Source organism: Microchirus variegatus (genome assembly GCF_963457635.1).
Source record: "Microchirus variegatus genome assembly, chromosome: 14".
Classification (NCBI taxonomy): domain Eukaryota; kingdom Metazoa; phylum Chordata; class Actinopteri; order Pleuronectiformes; family Soleidae; genus Microchirus; species Microchirus variegatus.
Window position 1 is genome coordinate 3,062,300 of NC_139815.1, and position 12,867 is coordinate 3,075,166.

General features: G+C 41.3%; 1 protein-coding gene across 1 annotated transcript in view; it reads left to right on the forward strand.

Annotated features, from left to right (window-relative positions):
* The window catches only part of cemip (cell migration inducing hyaluronidase 1), a gene marked incomplete at its 5' end in the record, with an annotated part of 92,552 nt that overhangs the window by 55,085 nt on the left and 24,600 nt on the right, over window positions 1–12,867 (forward strand). Inside the window, one exon of the mRNA XM_083901126.1 lies at window positions 12,201–12,270. Within this exon, the coding sequence (XP_083757252.1) occupies window positions 12,201–12,270 (70 nt within the window). The remainder of the gene's footprint in view (window positions 1–12,200; window positions 12,271–12,867) is intronic.

Here is a 12,867-nt window from a genome sequence, read left to right on the forward strand (position 1 = left end):
ACATTCATTTCAAATTTAGTACCAAACGTCTTTTTTCACAGTTTGTTTATGACGTTTAATTCACATGTTTGATGCTAAATTGGGAAAGGACTGGCAGTACGGCTGCAACTAATGATTGTTTTTCATAATCGATTAATATGTTGATTATTTATTCGATCAATCGAGTATTTTTTTTGGTCCGTGAAATGTTAGAAATTGCTGAAAAATGTGGATTCAAAACCTGGAAATGATGATGTTCTGTGTTAATGTTTTGTCCACAAACCAAAATGATTCAGTTTTAATTGATTTCTTTGTTATTATTTAGCAAAGAAACCAGAAAAAACTCACATTTAAGGCGCTGAAAATTAAGCGATTATCAAAATAGCTGACGATTAATTTAGTTGGCGGCAAACATCGTCGCAGCCCCGTTGTTTTATACTCGTTTGCAAGTTTTTAATACCTCACGATTGCAGTTAATTTGTGTGTGAATGTCATTTGTTTTTTTTTTTGTTGGTGAAGTGCAGTATAACGCTCCAACATCAGAGCATGCACTGTTAAAATATTGCCTCATTTCACAGTAAAATTGGAAAAACAACCTTATTTCCCTGGAGACTCTCATTATATCCACAACCTCCAGTGTTTGATTATCTAATAAGCAGTAAACTGTTCTTCCCAAACTCTCTTCCCACTTCCTGGGAAATTACTTTATTTTGACTGAGATCACAATCATTTATGGACCTGGTCCAGAATCTTGTTTTTTTTCGGCAGTATAACAGAGTCACATGTGAAGGCGGTAAATCATAACACTATTGGAAAAAACAACAGATTTCTGCCAGCTGGCTCAGATTTTACTTGCTCTCTCTCCGTAAATGTATGGTTTCCTTTAGAGTGCTCAGTTTTCCTCATGCTTCCCCTGGACCTGGGCTGTTTATGGTTAAATCTCAGTGCACACTGAGCTGCACACGCAGCCAATTACAGACGCCCACAGAGGCTCTGAAGTGGCTCCTGGAAAGTGATTACTTATTTCTGTAACGCTGCTACTTCTCTACTGTTGATTGCACTTCTGTCTCATTTGCCTCACGTTGAACCAGTCGTTAACATAGCACTGTTCCATATTTACCTGTAGACATGTTTGCTACACTGTCTGTGTGTGAAACACAGTGTAGTGCTGTGTTTTCAAATGATCCTTGTTCAGGGTGATGCTAACTATAATTATAGAACATTTCAAGTCATTTCAAGATACTTTTTGGTTTTTTTAAATAAAGTCACCTCACTGTCAAAGTGCATCAGGGCAAATGGATCATTTCCTCAATTTCAAAAATTCATTACAATTATTCCTTAAGATGTTTGCAAATAGTTTTTGCGACTACATGACTATAAGACCATACTGTGGTTAAATTATTGCGTAAAACCTACTTACCCTAACCCTACAAGTGGCCGATAATGGGTTTCCTCCTCATGGTTGTCCGGGCTCTCCCTTAGAGATGGGGTGAGAAGCTTAGTAATCCGGGAGGGGCTCAGAGTAGAGAGCCAGATGGATGCCTCCTGGACGCCTCGCTGGTGAGGTGTTCTGGGTACGTCCCACTGATAGGAGGCCCTGGGGAAGACCCAGGACCTGCTGGAGAGACTATGTCTCTCTGCTGGTCTGGGAACACCTCCAGATTCCAGAAGAGCTGGACGAAGTCTGGGCTTCTCTGCTCAAGCTACTACCTCCGAGACCCGACCTCGGATCATCGGTAGAAGATGGATGAATGAATGGATGGATGGATAAATTCTTATGTCCAGAGTTTATGTCTGAAAACAGTTTCAGAGTGGAACAGAGAGCTAGTGTTGTCCTCGCTAGAGAAACTTTTTTTTCCTCATATTTTGCTGACAAATTCCACCCCAACGGTGCTGGAGGCGACAGATTAAGTTGACAGTAAGCCTATGGACTTTTACTCTGTTTAAATAAGCCAACTCCTTCCTGTAACAGTCTGTTGCTTCCAGACCAGGTTGAATTTGTCACTGAAGCTCACTTCTTGAGCAGTGTTTGCAGAGGGAAGCCAAGTATTTAATAGAAGCAAGTGGCCGAAAGATTAATTTCCTTTTCCTGCTGTGGGAATTGGGCCTGACACAAATTTCTGGGCCGGGAGCTGCTGTGGAGCATCCAATATGTGTATTAAGTTCGCTTTGAACAGCTCTGAACCATGTGTCATTCCAGGATGAATGTCATTATTTCCAACACTCTGCATCTGTGCCTGGATCTTCCAGAATATATCACTTTTTTAGAATCTCCCTGTGTGGAGGTTAGTGCTCCTCTCTGTGAGTGTGTGTGTGGGTTTTCTCCAGGCACTTTGGCTTCCTCCTACATTCCAACACATGCAGATTGGCTTGGGTAAACTGGAGACTTAACATTGACGGTAATGTGACAGTGAATCGTTGTTTTTCTCCACGTGTTCAGGGTTTACTTCAACCTGGGTTGTTGCTTTTGCTACGGTCTCCCACTGTCACATCACCCCCAAAAAAACATTATTTTAGAAGAATTTATTATATTTGCACACACAGCAGTCAGTGATAGTGAATGTTACTTCATTTAACCCATCCTGAGTCAGCAGCAAACACAAACTGTGCATATCAGAGCACTGGGCAGCACAAATGTGTCTTGGGGCAATGGTAGTTAGGTACCTAGCTTAGGGGCACCTTAGCCTTTGACCTGTGGTTTGTCCCAGGATTTGGCTAATGCCATGTACACTTCCTCATCCCAGTTCATCGTGCTGTTTGCATGTTTCTTTATCTCCACTGCCTCCAGGATCCACCGTTGGTATCGGTTTTCTTCTACACGAATGACTCTGGTCCTCTTCCCGATTCATTACGTGGTTCTGTCGTTTGCACTGATCTGCAACGGCTGATTTGAACATTTCCTGATATGCTTTTTGTTTTTCAGATCTTGTGTGTCTCTTTTCTGTTTGTTTTTCGCATTCTTTCTGGTGTTCTTTTTTGCATCTATGGAAGAATCTGCCTTTTCCCCGATGTACACGTTATTGCATGACAGGCAAGGGATTTCGTAGATGATGTTTCATTTATTGTCTGGTTGTATCTCGTCCTTGGGGTGTCTGACTGGAGTGTTGATGTGGTATTTGGATGTGTTCTGCAATACCTTTAACATATGGCAGTGTGACAAACAGGAAAGAGGCAGTAGATATAATGAACCCCCATGTGGAGAATAAAGTGGTAGAAAATGGATGGATGATGGGTGAAAAAATCAATATCAGCTGGCAGCATAACCTTCAAAGAATTAGCTATCAGACAATCTTTGGATTGATGTTTACCTGCAGTGAAATCCTCCTCATATTATCATCAGTGTCGTCTTTATTCTGTTTTGTGCTCACATACTACCCCCTGTTGCGTTTGGGTTCACTGATATACAGTTAGTCCATGACAGTATACAGTGGTATGCAAATTTTTGGGCCCCCCTGTAAATGTTCATAATTTTCCTTTATAAATCATTGGTTGTTTGGATAAGAAATGTCAGTTAAATATATCATATAGCAGACAAACACAGTGATATTTGAGAAGTGAAATAAAGTTTATATGATTTACAGAAAGTCTGCAAGAATTATTTAAACAAAATTGGGCATGTGCATAAATTTAGGCACTCTTGTCATTTTATTGATTTCAATACTTTTAGCACCAATTAGTCATACACAGGTGAATCCGATCATGAGAAATGGTATTTAAGGAGGCCAATTGTGTTTCTCCTCTTTGCATCTTCTCTGAAGAGTGGCAAATCTCAGATAAGCTGAGGTGAAGGATGGTGAGAACAGTCACAGTCAACCCACAGACCAGCTCCAAAGACCTACAACATCATCTTGCTGCAGATGGTGTCACTGTGCATCGTTCAACTATTCAGCGCACTTTACACAAGGAGATGCTGTATGGAAGAGTAATGCAGAAAAAGCCTTTTCTCTGCACCCGCCACAAACAGAGTCGCTTGAAGTATGCTAAAGCACATTTGGACAAGCCAGCTTCATTTTGGAATAAGGTGCTGTGGACTGATGAAACTAAAATAGAGTTATTTTGGCAAAACAAGGGGCGTTATGCATGGTTGAAAAAGAACACAGCATTCCAAGAAAAACATTTGCTACCTACAGTAAAATTTGGTGGCGGTTCCATCATGCTGTGTGGCTGTGTGGTCAGTGCAGGGACTGGGAATCTTGTTAAAGTTGAGGGTCGCATGGATTCCACTCAATATCAGCAGATTCTGGAGAACAATGTCCAGGAATCAGTGACAAAGTTGAAGTTGTGCCAGGGCTGGATCTTTCAACAAGACCCTTCAACAACGACCCTAAACACTGCTCAAAATCTACTAAGGCATTCATGCAGAGGAACAAGTACAACATTCTGGAATGACCATCTCAGTCCCCAGACCTGAATATTATTGAACATTTGTGGTGTAATTTAAACTTTAAAGACTGTCCATGCTTAAAAAGCATCAAACCTGACTGAACTGTTTTGTAAAGAAGAATGGTCCAAAATACCTTCTGCCAGAATCCAGACTCTAATTAGAAGCTATAGGAAGCTTTTAAAGGCTGTTATTTCTGCAAAAGGAGGATGCACAAAATATTCCGTTTCTTTTGTGGTGCCTAAATGTATGCACATGCCTAATTTTGTTTAAATAATTCATGCAAACTGTCTGTCAATCATATAAACTTCTCATATATCACTGGGTATGTCTCCTATATGATATATTTAACTGAGATTTCTTATCCAAACAATCAATGATTTATAAAGGAAATCATGAACATTTACAGGGGTGCACAAACTTTAGCATACCACTGTACTTGTTTTCTAGCCGAGTGGCTCTGATTTTGACATTTCTGCCTCTGCTCAGGGTCCTGCAGGGGTAGTACAGCTCCTCGGTCTTTCTCTGTGCTTTCGCCACAAGCACAGAATCTGCTGTGATGTCTGTCTAAAGGTCAGACCGGGGGGAATTGTGCCCGTTTTGTCACCGGCGTGAGCCAAAGCCACTTAACAATCTGTTCCGTTCCCCCTAAATCGAAACGTCAGCTGGTTGTCGATGGGCAGTGTGGGAAAGAGTTCCACAAACTTTTTTTGTTCCTTCTGTTTTGCTAACGTTGAAGAACAGTTGTTTTTCAAGCATGTGGGATTTTCTTGCTCTGCTTGGAACAGCTGGCACACTCAGCCACGCAAGAAGGTGGGGGGACGCAGCTTTTTTTTTCCCAGACGACCGTCTGCGAAACTCTCCTGCGTCCTGAGGGTGAAGTGTTCTGTTGTGACGTTCAAATATAGATGTTTCATCATTGGCACAAATGTAACGGGTAACGGCCCTGCTTGGAATGGCATTTTTGGAGAATTTAGGAAATTAGAAAATGTGAGAAAGTGAGAGCTCGGCGAGCAGAGACCTGAGGGGGAGGGAAAACTTCTGAGCTGTAGCAAGGTCAGACGAACACAAACACACAGATGTGTCAGGAAGATTAAGGAGGTCATGGTGAGGTTGATGAGGATGATTCAGGAAGAATACATAATAGATGAAGGACACACCCCGGGCCGTGATAGCATCAGATCAACACGCACTCGCAATTTTAGAACAGTTTTCTCCACAACTGTGACTGCACAATTTCAGAATAAACATTGTGATATCATGTCTTTTTGTGATGTTGTAGCTGTATGAAAAAAAATTTGTGGAATCTTTCACCAGATGGCTCTTGAAAGACTGATTAAGGTGTTGTGATAGAGAGTGTATCGTCTGCATAGAGAAGAACATTTGTGCTCAAAAGAGGGAAAAACGTGGAACACTTTTACAAATCCCAAAACAATAGACACAATTAAGAATAAAGTTGATATGAGGAAATTTCCTGACACTATCGTCAACGATTAAAAACAAGACAAAATTGACGCTAAATTGATGGTCATTGATGATACATGGTCGATTTTCATTTGTGAACCATGTGGAGACAAAATGAAGCCACTTGGAGGCGGGTCATTGTTTCGCTAAATTCCAAATGTTGTTGAAACTGAAACAACCAACAAATGCTGATAAATTTGGATTAAAAATGAAAAAAATCCAATGGCAGTGTCACAAAAAAAGAAAATTTCCATTTTATTTCAATAAAGACAAATAAGAGTGTTTAAGTCACATCTGTGCTGTAAATTCAAACCACAATAATAACATATTAAACGATATAGGATGGTATTTTAGTCATAATAGCCTATAACAGTCACTTTTGTTGGTTCGTCACGGAAGTCAGAACTGTGATTTTTGTTTAAATGAAGCACCAAAAAAGTGCTGCAGCAGGATGTTTTCACTCTAACTGAATAAATATGAAATATTCTGCATAAATGCGTGCATGTACATATATATATATATATATATACAGCCCACTTGCCTGTTTGTCCTCCACTGCATGTCATAAAATTACATTTAAAGCATAAATATGCAGCTTAGCATATAAAGCAGTTTAATCCACCCCCCTAAGTGACTGTGACTTCAGCTGCAGAGCACAGAGGCCAAGGTGAGCGATGCATAATGACACCGGCTTATTCTGATATGAAGTCATCCACCTGCTCTGCAGCACGAGGTTCACTGGTCAGATTTGTCGTTTCCATAACGCCGGTTTCCTCCTGGTTTTTTTTCCCCTCTCGCCTTCCTCTACTAAATTATCCAGTTATAACAGGCTGTTAATACACAATTCACAATACCTTCACAATAATGAGGCTGTTTTGTCTAATTTGTCTGGATCATTGTATTCGGTAATGATTTCCAAATCCCAGTGCGTTTGTTACTGCCATTCCAAAAAAAATTCCCTGTTTAATCAAACGTGATTGCGCTAACGGCGTTCCCCCCCCGCTGTCAGATTTATGATGATTAATTTACCGCCGTCTTTTCACGCTATACCTCTTGTCCTCTTCTGTCTCCGCTGAGCTGTGTATGTGTCGACGCTAAATCCTCACACGAGAACAATACATTTCAGTCCCATTTGCCAGGAGCAGGAGCCACGTGGGCCACATGAGGAGGACGAGAGCTGTCACTTAGACTGAGCCAGATGAATGTGCTCGGCCTAAATGCTTGGCTAATTTAAAGTGTGTGTGTGTGTGTGTGTGTAGGTGTGTGTCCCTGTGCGAGCGTTTGCAACTCATCCTTCCGAGCTACCTCAGCAAGAATATGTTCACTGCTTCTTCATCTCACTGTTCGGCAGGTTTTCCTGACGGGAAACTGAAGTTTGTAAACTCGCTCGATCTCCTGCACCATAGTCCAGAGAGAAAAACCGGCCATCACCGCACACAGGAGTTGTTGATCCACTGCTGCCTTCGTCGGTCACTTCAGATTTGCTTTTTGTGACTGAGGTTGTTAAACCTTTTTATTCAGATTTACCAAACTGACCACACGAGGCAGCAATAGACAAGCTTAACACGCTGGGTTTCCTCGACAGGGTTTGATGCCGTTTGGTCTGCAAATCTAGAAAAGTGGATGCAATCATGGGCGAAGTGGAAGTTGCCCTCCCATGTAAAAGGGATAGTTCGGAATTTTAAACATAAGACCTATTTTCCAACTCAGCCGGTGTGATGGAGACGTCTGGAGACGTTTTCAAGAAATTTCATTCAGTTCTTCTAGTTGCCGAGTTCGCTGATGCTATGGCTAGCGTAAGTCAATGATACAAGTTAGCATGGTTTTAAAAACACTCATACCGACTCCACAGTGCACCCGAAGGCAAATCGATTGTAACGGCAGACTATCGATGTACATATCTGTGCTGATAGAATAATATTTGAAACAAAACTAACGTCGCATCGCATGGATTTTTGAGGGACTACTTTCTCAGCACTATACTTCCGGCAGCAGAATCAGTCCGCCGCTGCCGGAAGTATGACCCGCTGCTGCTGCTGCTGAGACATAAATCCTTCAAATTGCAAGGTTGGTTTTATTTCAAACATTCTATCAACACAGATATGTACATCGATAGTCTGCCGTTACAATCGATTTGCCTCGGGTGCACTGTGGAGTCTGTATGAGTGTTTTTAATGCCATGCTAACTTGTATCATTGACTTGCACTAGCCATAGCATCAGCGAACTCGGCAACTAGAAGAACTGAATGAAATTTCTTGAAAACGTCTCCATCACACCGGCTGAATTGGAAAATAGGTCTTATGTCCAAAATTCCGAACTATCACTTTAAGCTGTGTCGGCACATTTGGTCCTGAATTGGTCCTGGAAAGTCCTTGAAAAATCCCTGAATTTGAGGTGTGGGAACCCTGTTTAATTAACCCACGACTACGCATACGATGTCTGCTTTTATAACATTATCTTTCAATGTTGACCTACAAAACAACTGTCCACAAATGCCAAACCAAAAGTCTATTTTCTAATTTCGGCACAAATATGGTCTATGGAGAAAAAAGTTATTTTTTCTTTTGGGGGAGGGAGATGATGAAAAACACCGTGGAGCAGATTTGCCCTGAGCAGTTAACCTGCTCTGAGCAGGTGGGCAGTCGACCACACAGTGTGCTCTCATAGAAAATATCAAGTGTGCAGTTTGCTGCTGGATTCATGTCGCTCCTCTTCTTCTCTCCTCCCACCACAGAACACCGGCACAGTCGGTTCGCCCGCAGGGTCAGTTTGATTTTAAAGTTTATTGTGAGTGTTGTAAAAAATTCCTTCTGTCTCGAGCATCTGTCCACTGCAGCTAATGTGATTTAGATTGGAGCGACACGGGTATAGAAGGGGAAAAAAGAAAGAAAGAAAGTGGGTCAGAACCCACTGGGTTTGCCAAATAAATTTGCAGAATTTCGCCAGCCTTTAACTGGAGATTTAAGTGTTTATGTTTTCAATTATTATTCACTCTCCTGCACCAAAGTCCATAGAGAAAAACGGCAATATTAGTAGGAAAGTTGGTCTTTTTAATCGGCCATTCACATTTTGCCCGAGTACCAAACTAGACAGCAGTAGACCAGCAGCTCCTGTGTTTTCAATTATTATACACTGCAAAAATTTATTTTCAGTTTAAGTTGAATAAGCCTTATTTCTGTATATTGCCCTTATTTTTTAGCCGGAAAAAAAACATATTTTTTAGAATAAAAATCTCTTATCTCCGAACAAGCCAAATCAATGGTTTGCATAAAATCACAATCACTCCTAGTTTTTATTTGTTTATTAAGTTTGTGTTGAATACAGAAGTCACATTCACTATCACAGACTTATTTCCTTGTTATAATTACAACTTTCTTAAATGTTCTAAGTTTTAAAAAATTCCAGTCCAACTAAATTTGACAGATTCTTTTTCTTAAAACAAAGAAATCAATTTAAGAATATTGAGCTTATTTCTAGCAGGGAGATGTTTTTGCCTCACGTGTATATAAACGTTTACCTCTACAAAATACATACAAACGACAATTTGCATTATTTTCTTGCCGAGTTGACATCCACCATTTTCTCCTCAGATTGAGATTCATCACCTGCTTTTTCTCACACAATTGCAAACCTGCAAAACTGCCACGGATTTTCTCTGACAGGTGCAACACGTTTGTTTGCTGTGTTTCAAAGTCGAGTCACAAAAATACACTTGCATTCACCCTAAAAAATATATTTTCTTCTGAATGAATGTGATTTTTCCTGGAGAAACAAGATCGTCCTTACAAAAACAAACATTATTCCCGCTCTGTTTATCCTGAACTAAAGCTTTTATTCCATTATTTTTCACCAACGGTCAAATTAATAGAAAGAGTAAGAGTAATAAATCAAAACTGGGTTAAAATAAATGTTGTATCTCGAGCAAATGGACGCTCCAACAGTTAGAGTCTTGTTAAGTCATAAAAAACAGGTGAATGCCCAATGTTTCTGTAAGAATGAATAAAAAGGAAGCTTATCTAAACACAGATGTTATGCTTTAAAAGCATCTTTGAGTTCAAAAATCCAAATTTCCGCACAAAGGTCACGTCAGTGTGTGCTTATGAATGCAGTGAGATGCACTCGGAGAAGAACTCAGAACTAAATGGACCTCGAGTTTAGAAGAAATGATTCCTCCTGGGGTTCTGTCCTCATAAATATGAAGATAAAGAGACAGAAGATGAAAACTGGGACCATCAACACACTTTCTGTCGCTGCCAGAAAACCATCAGACCCGCGGAGTTCAGAGCGGCTGAAGTGTGCTGCTCTGGCCCGAGAAGAAGAAAGAGAAGAAGCTGCTTCTGAACTGCTAACTGAGGGAGAAGAGAGTTTGAACTTTTGCTTTGTCGAATTCTATATTTTTTTCATTCATACATTTGTTCCTTGTCTCTTTTAATGGGAAGTCGTCAGAACGTCCTCAGCTCAGATGTTTAGCATAGATCTTTCTGCATCTGCATAGAACGTTTACCTGCTTTTAGCTGTTACTGTCTTACATAAACATGACAAAACTCATCCTGATCCGTTAAGATGTCGCTGATGGGAACTGGTTGAATGAGGCTACATTTAAATTGCTGCCAAATCCGTAATCTGGATCAGATCCAGTTGAAATTTAGTCTGATGATAGAGTGTCTGTCCCTGCATACATAAACCAAATTAAGTTCGATAAGGTTTGACCGAGATATGATTTTTAATTTTTGGGATTTCTTGGAAATTTGATCGTCATTTGTGACGTCGTCATTGGGTCGATTCTCACCAAACTTTAATGGGAACATACTTGGTTGATCAGTTATGCGCCACAAAAAATTCAGATTGATCCGTCAAATAAAAAACTGTAGATCTGCTTTAACGACAGTGACAGAAATGCACCTTTTCTCTGCTGAAGTTTCTGTCTCACACACACACACACAGAAAAAACCTGACTGAACTATGACTGAGTCCGACCGACACCTTGATTACAGCATTTCACTCCCGTCTACACTGAGCTGCTTCATGAAGCGTGTGACGTGTGGAGGAACAAAGCTGCGTAATTGAGTGGAGAGGTTAATAGGAAGCTCAGGATGAGAATGAAAAAAAAAACATTTACCACAATGTGTCCGCAAATGAGATGAAATGACCAGAGGCCAACAGTGATTAGACTGCAGACGACTCCAGCTTTTACGTTTGCTCCTCTATGTCCATGTAAACCAGAGAACAGAGGCTTCACTGTGGTTCAGTGGCACAAAACTCAATGTATTTTCCGTGGAAGGTTTGTACAGAAAACCTACAGCGGACAGTGTCGCTGAAGATGGAAGGAGGTCAGGCGTCTTTCTGTTGCTCACTGAAACGGACAGAAAGAATAAGAGAATACAACATTTTGCTTATCCAGAATCTTGTCTGTGATTGGACAGTGCCTCACATGATGTCAGCATAGGGCAAAAGGGGTCACAACCTGGATAGATTGTTAGTCCAATTTTTGAATTAGGAGTGACGATAATGAGACGTACGCATTCCAAATGGTAACAGAAGCGTTATTGGAGCTAAGGCAATGGCCATAGTCCGACTAAGACGGTCAACCAGACAACTTGCTGAGTCTGAGTATACATGCGGAAGAGAAAAGCGATTTATTGGATCTCACGCCTGTACGTATCTCTGTTGACCTTTACGTCACAGAAAAACTGACAGCGAACGGCAATATGGAGGATGATATGGGCCGTGCTGTGGTTCTGTATTTGGCACAAATCTCCTCTCTTCGTCAGTCCAAAACCGAGCTCTCGCCGACGCCACCGCGTTGGTTTGTCTTTTCCACAACCAAGTACTGCAGTTTATACGTCGTCTCCTTATACTTCCACGTCACAAAGGAAATTTTGGTGTATGAGCTGAACGACTCCAGTCCGACTAAGCATGCAGGAGTAAACAGACTATGAATCTCATTATCCAGGTATGTTAGTCCGACTAAGACTATCTTGATTTTAGACTAGTGTTTGCCTGACATTGAGAAAACCAAATGATTGCCTTAGTCTGACTAAAATTGGACTTTAAACATGAATGTAAACACTCTGACCGATGAATTTGACGCCACCGACTGCTTATCTCTGTCAACCAACACCCACTATTTATGTTTTTTTTAAAATCCCAGACTGAAGTCTTTGGCTTTAAAGATTTGCGCTCCACAGTAAGAGTCCATTTGTATCAATGGACAGGGAAACATTTAGACTCGCTGTCGAGCTCAAACCCATCTGTTCTCTTCACCACCACATCACTGCTGCTCCCACAGTATTTGTGTGAAATCCAATAACAGAGAGGTTTTTGGTTTTTTTTGTCTCCTTTCTCTTCCTCAACACACTCTCCCTCCTTTTGTAGTGCGACTTCAACTTTCTGGATCGCCAACCCCAATAACAACCTCATCAACTGTGCTGCTGCAGGCTCAGAGGTGAGTTTCTCTCTTCTCTCTCTCTCTCTCTCTCTTCCTCTCTCTACCTCCTTTCACTACTTCCTCTCCTCAGCTCCCCAGGTGGAGGTCTGTCTCATTACTACATTGCCAGGTCAGATTAATGGCTGTATACTCCTATTAACTTCAGAATCAAGCAGACAACAGACAGAAGCGCCGCCGCACTTCCACTGTGATCGAGTGCCAATTATGATCGTGCTCCTGGGATTTCACGCGGATGCGCGGGGCGGAATAGAATCTCATTTATGCCTCACCGATGTAATAACTCCTCTCATTTGCATACATGTACGTGTGAAGAACAACACAAAAACAGACAGGCTGACATGCGGACGAGGCTAAGGCCAGGCTGGAAGTGAGCACTGTGAGCGACCTGTTTTCACAAATTTAAAAAGGAACGTACGTCCTGACACGTTATTTTAACCATCCACTCTCACCGTCGCACTTCATTTACAGTTTGCCTAATCCTCAAATCTGCGTGTTTTTGGACCCTGGGAAGAAACTGGAGAACCTGGAGAAAACCCACGCACACACTGGGTTTGAGACCCGATCAGAACAAGGCATGGAGAACATGCAAACTCG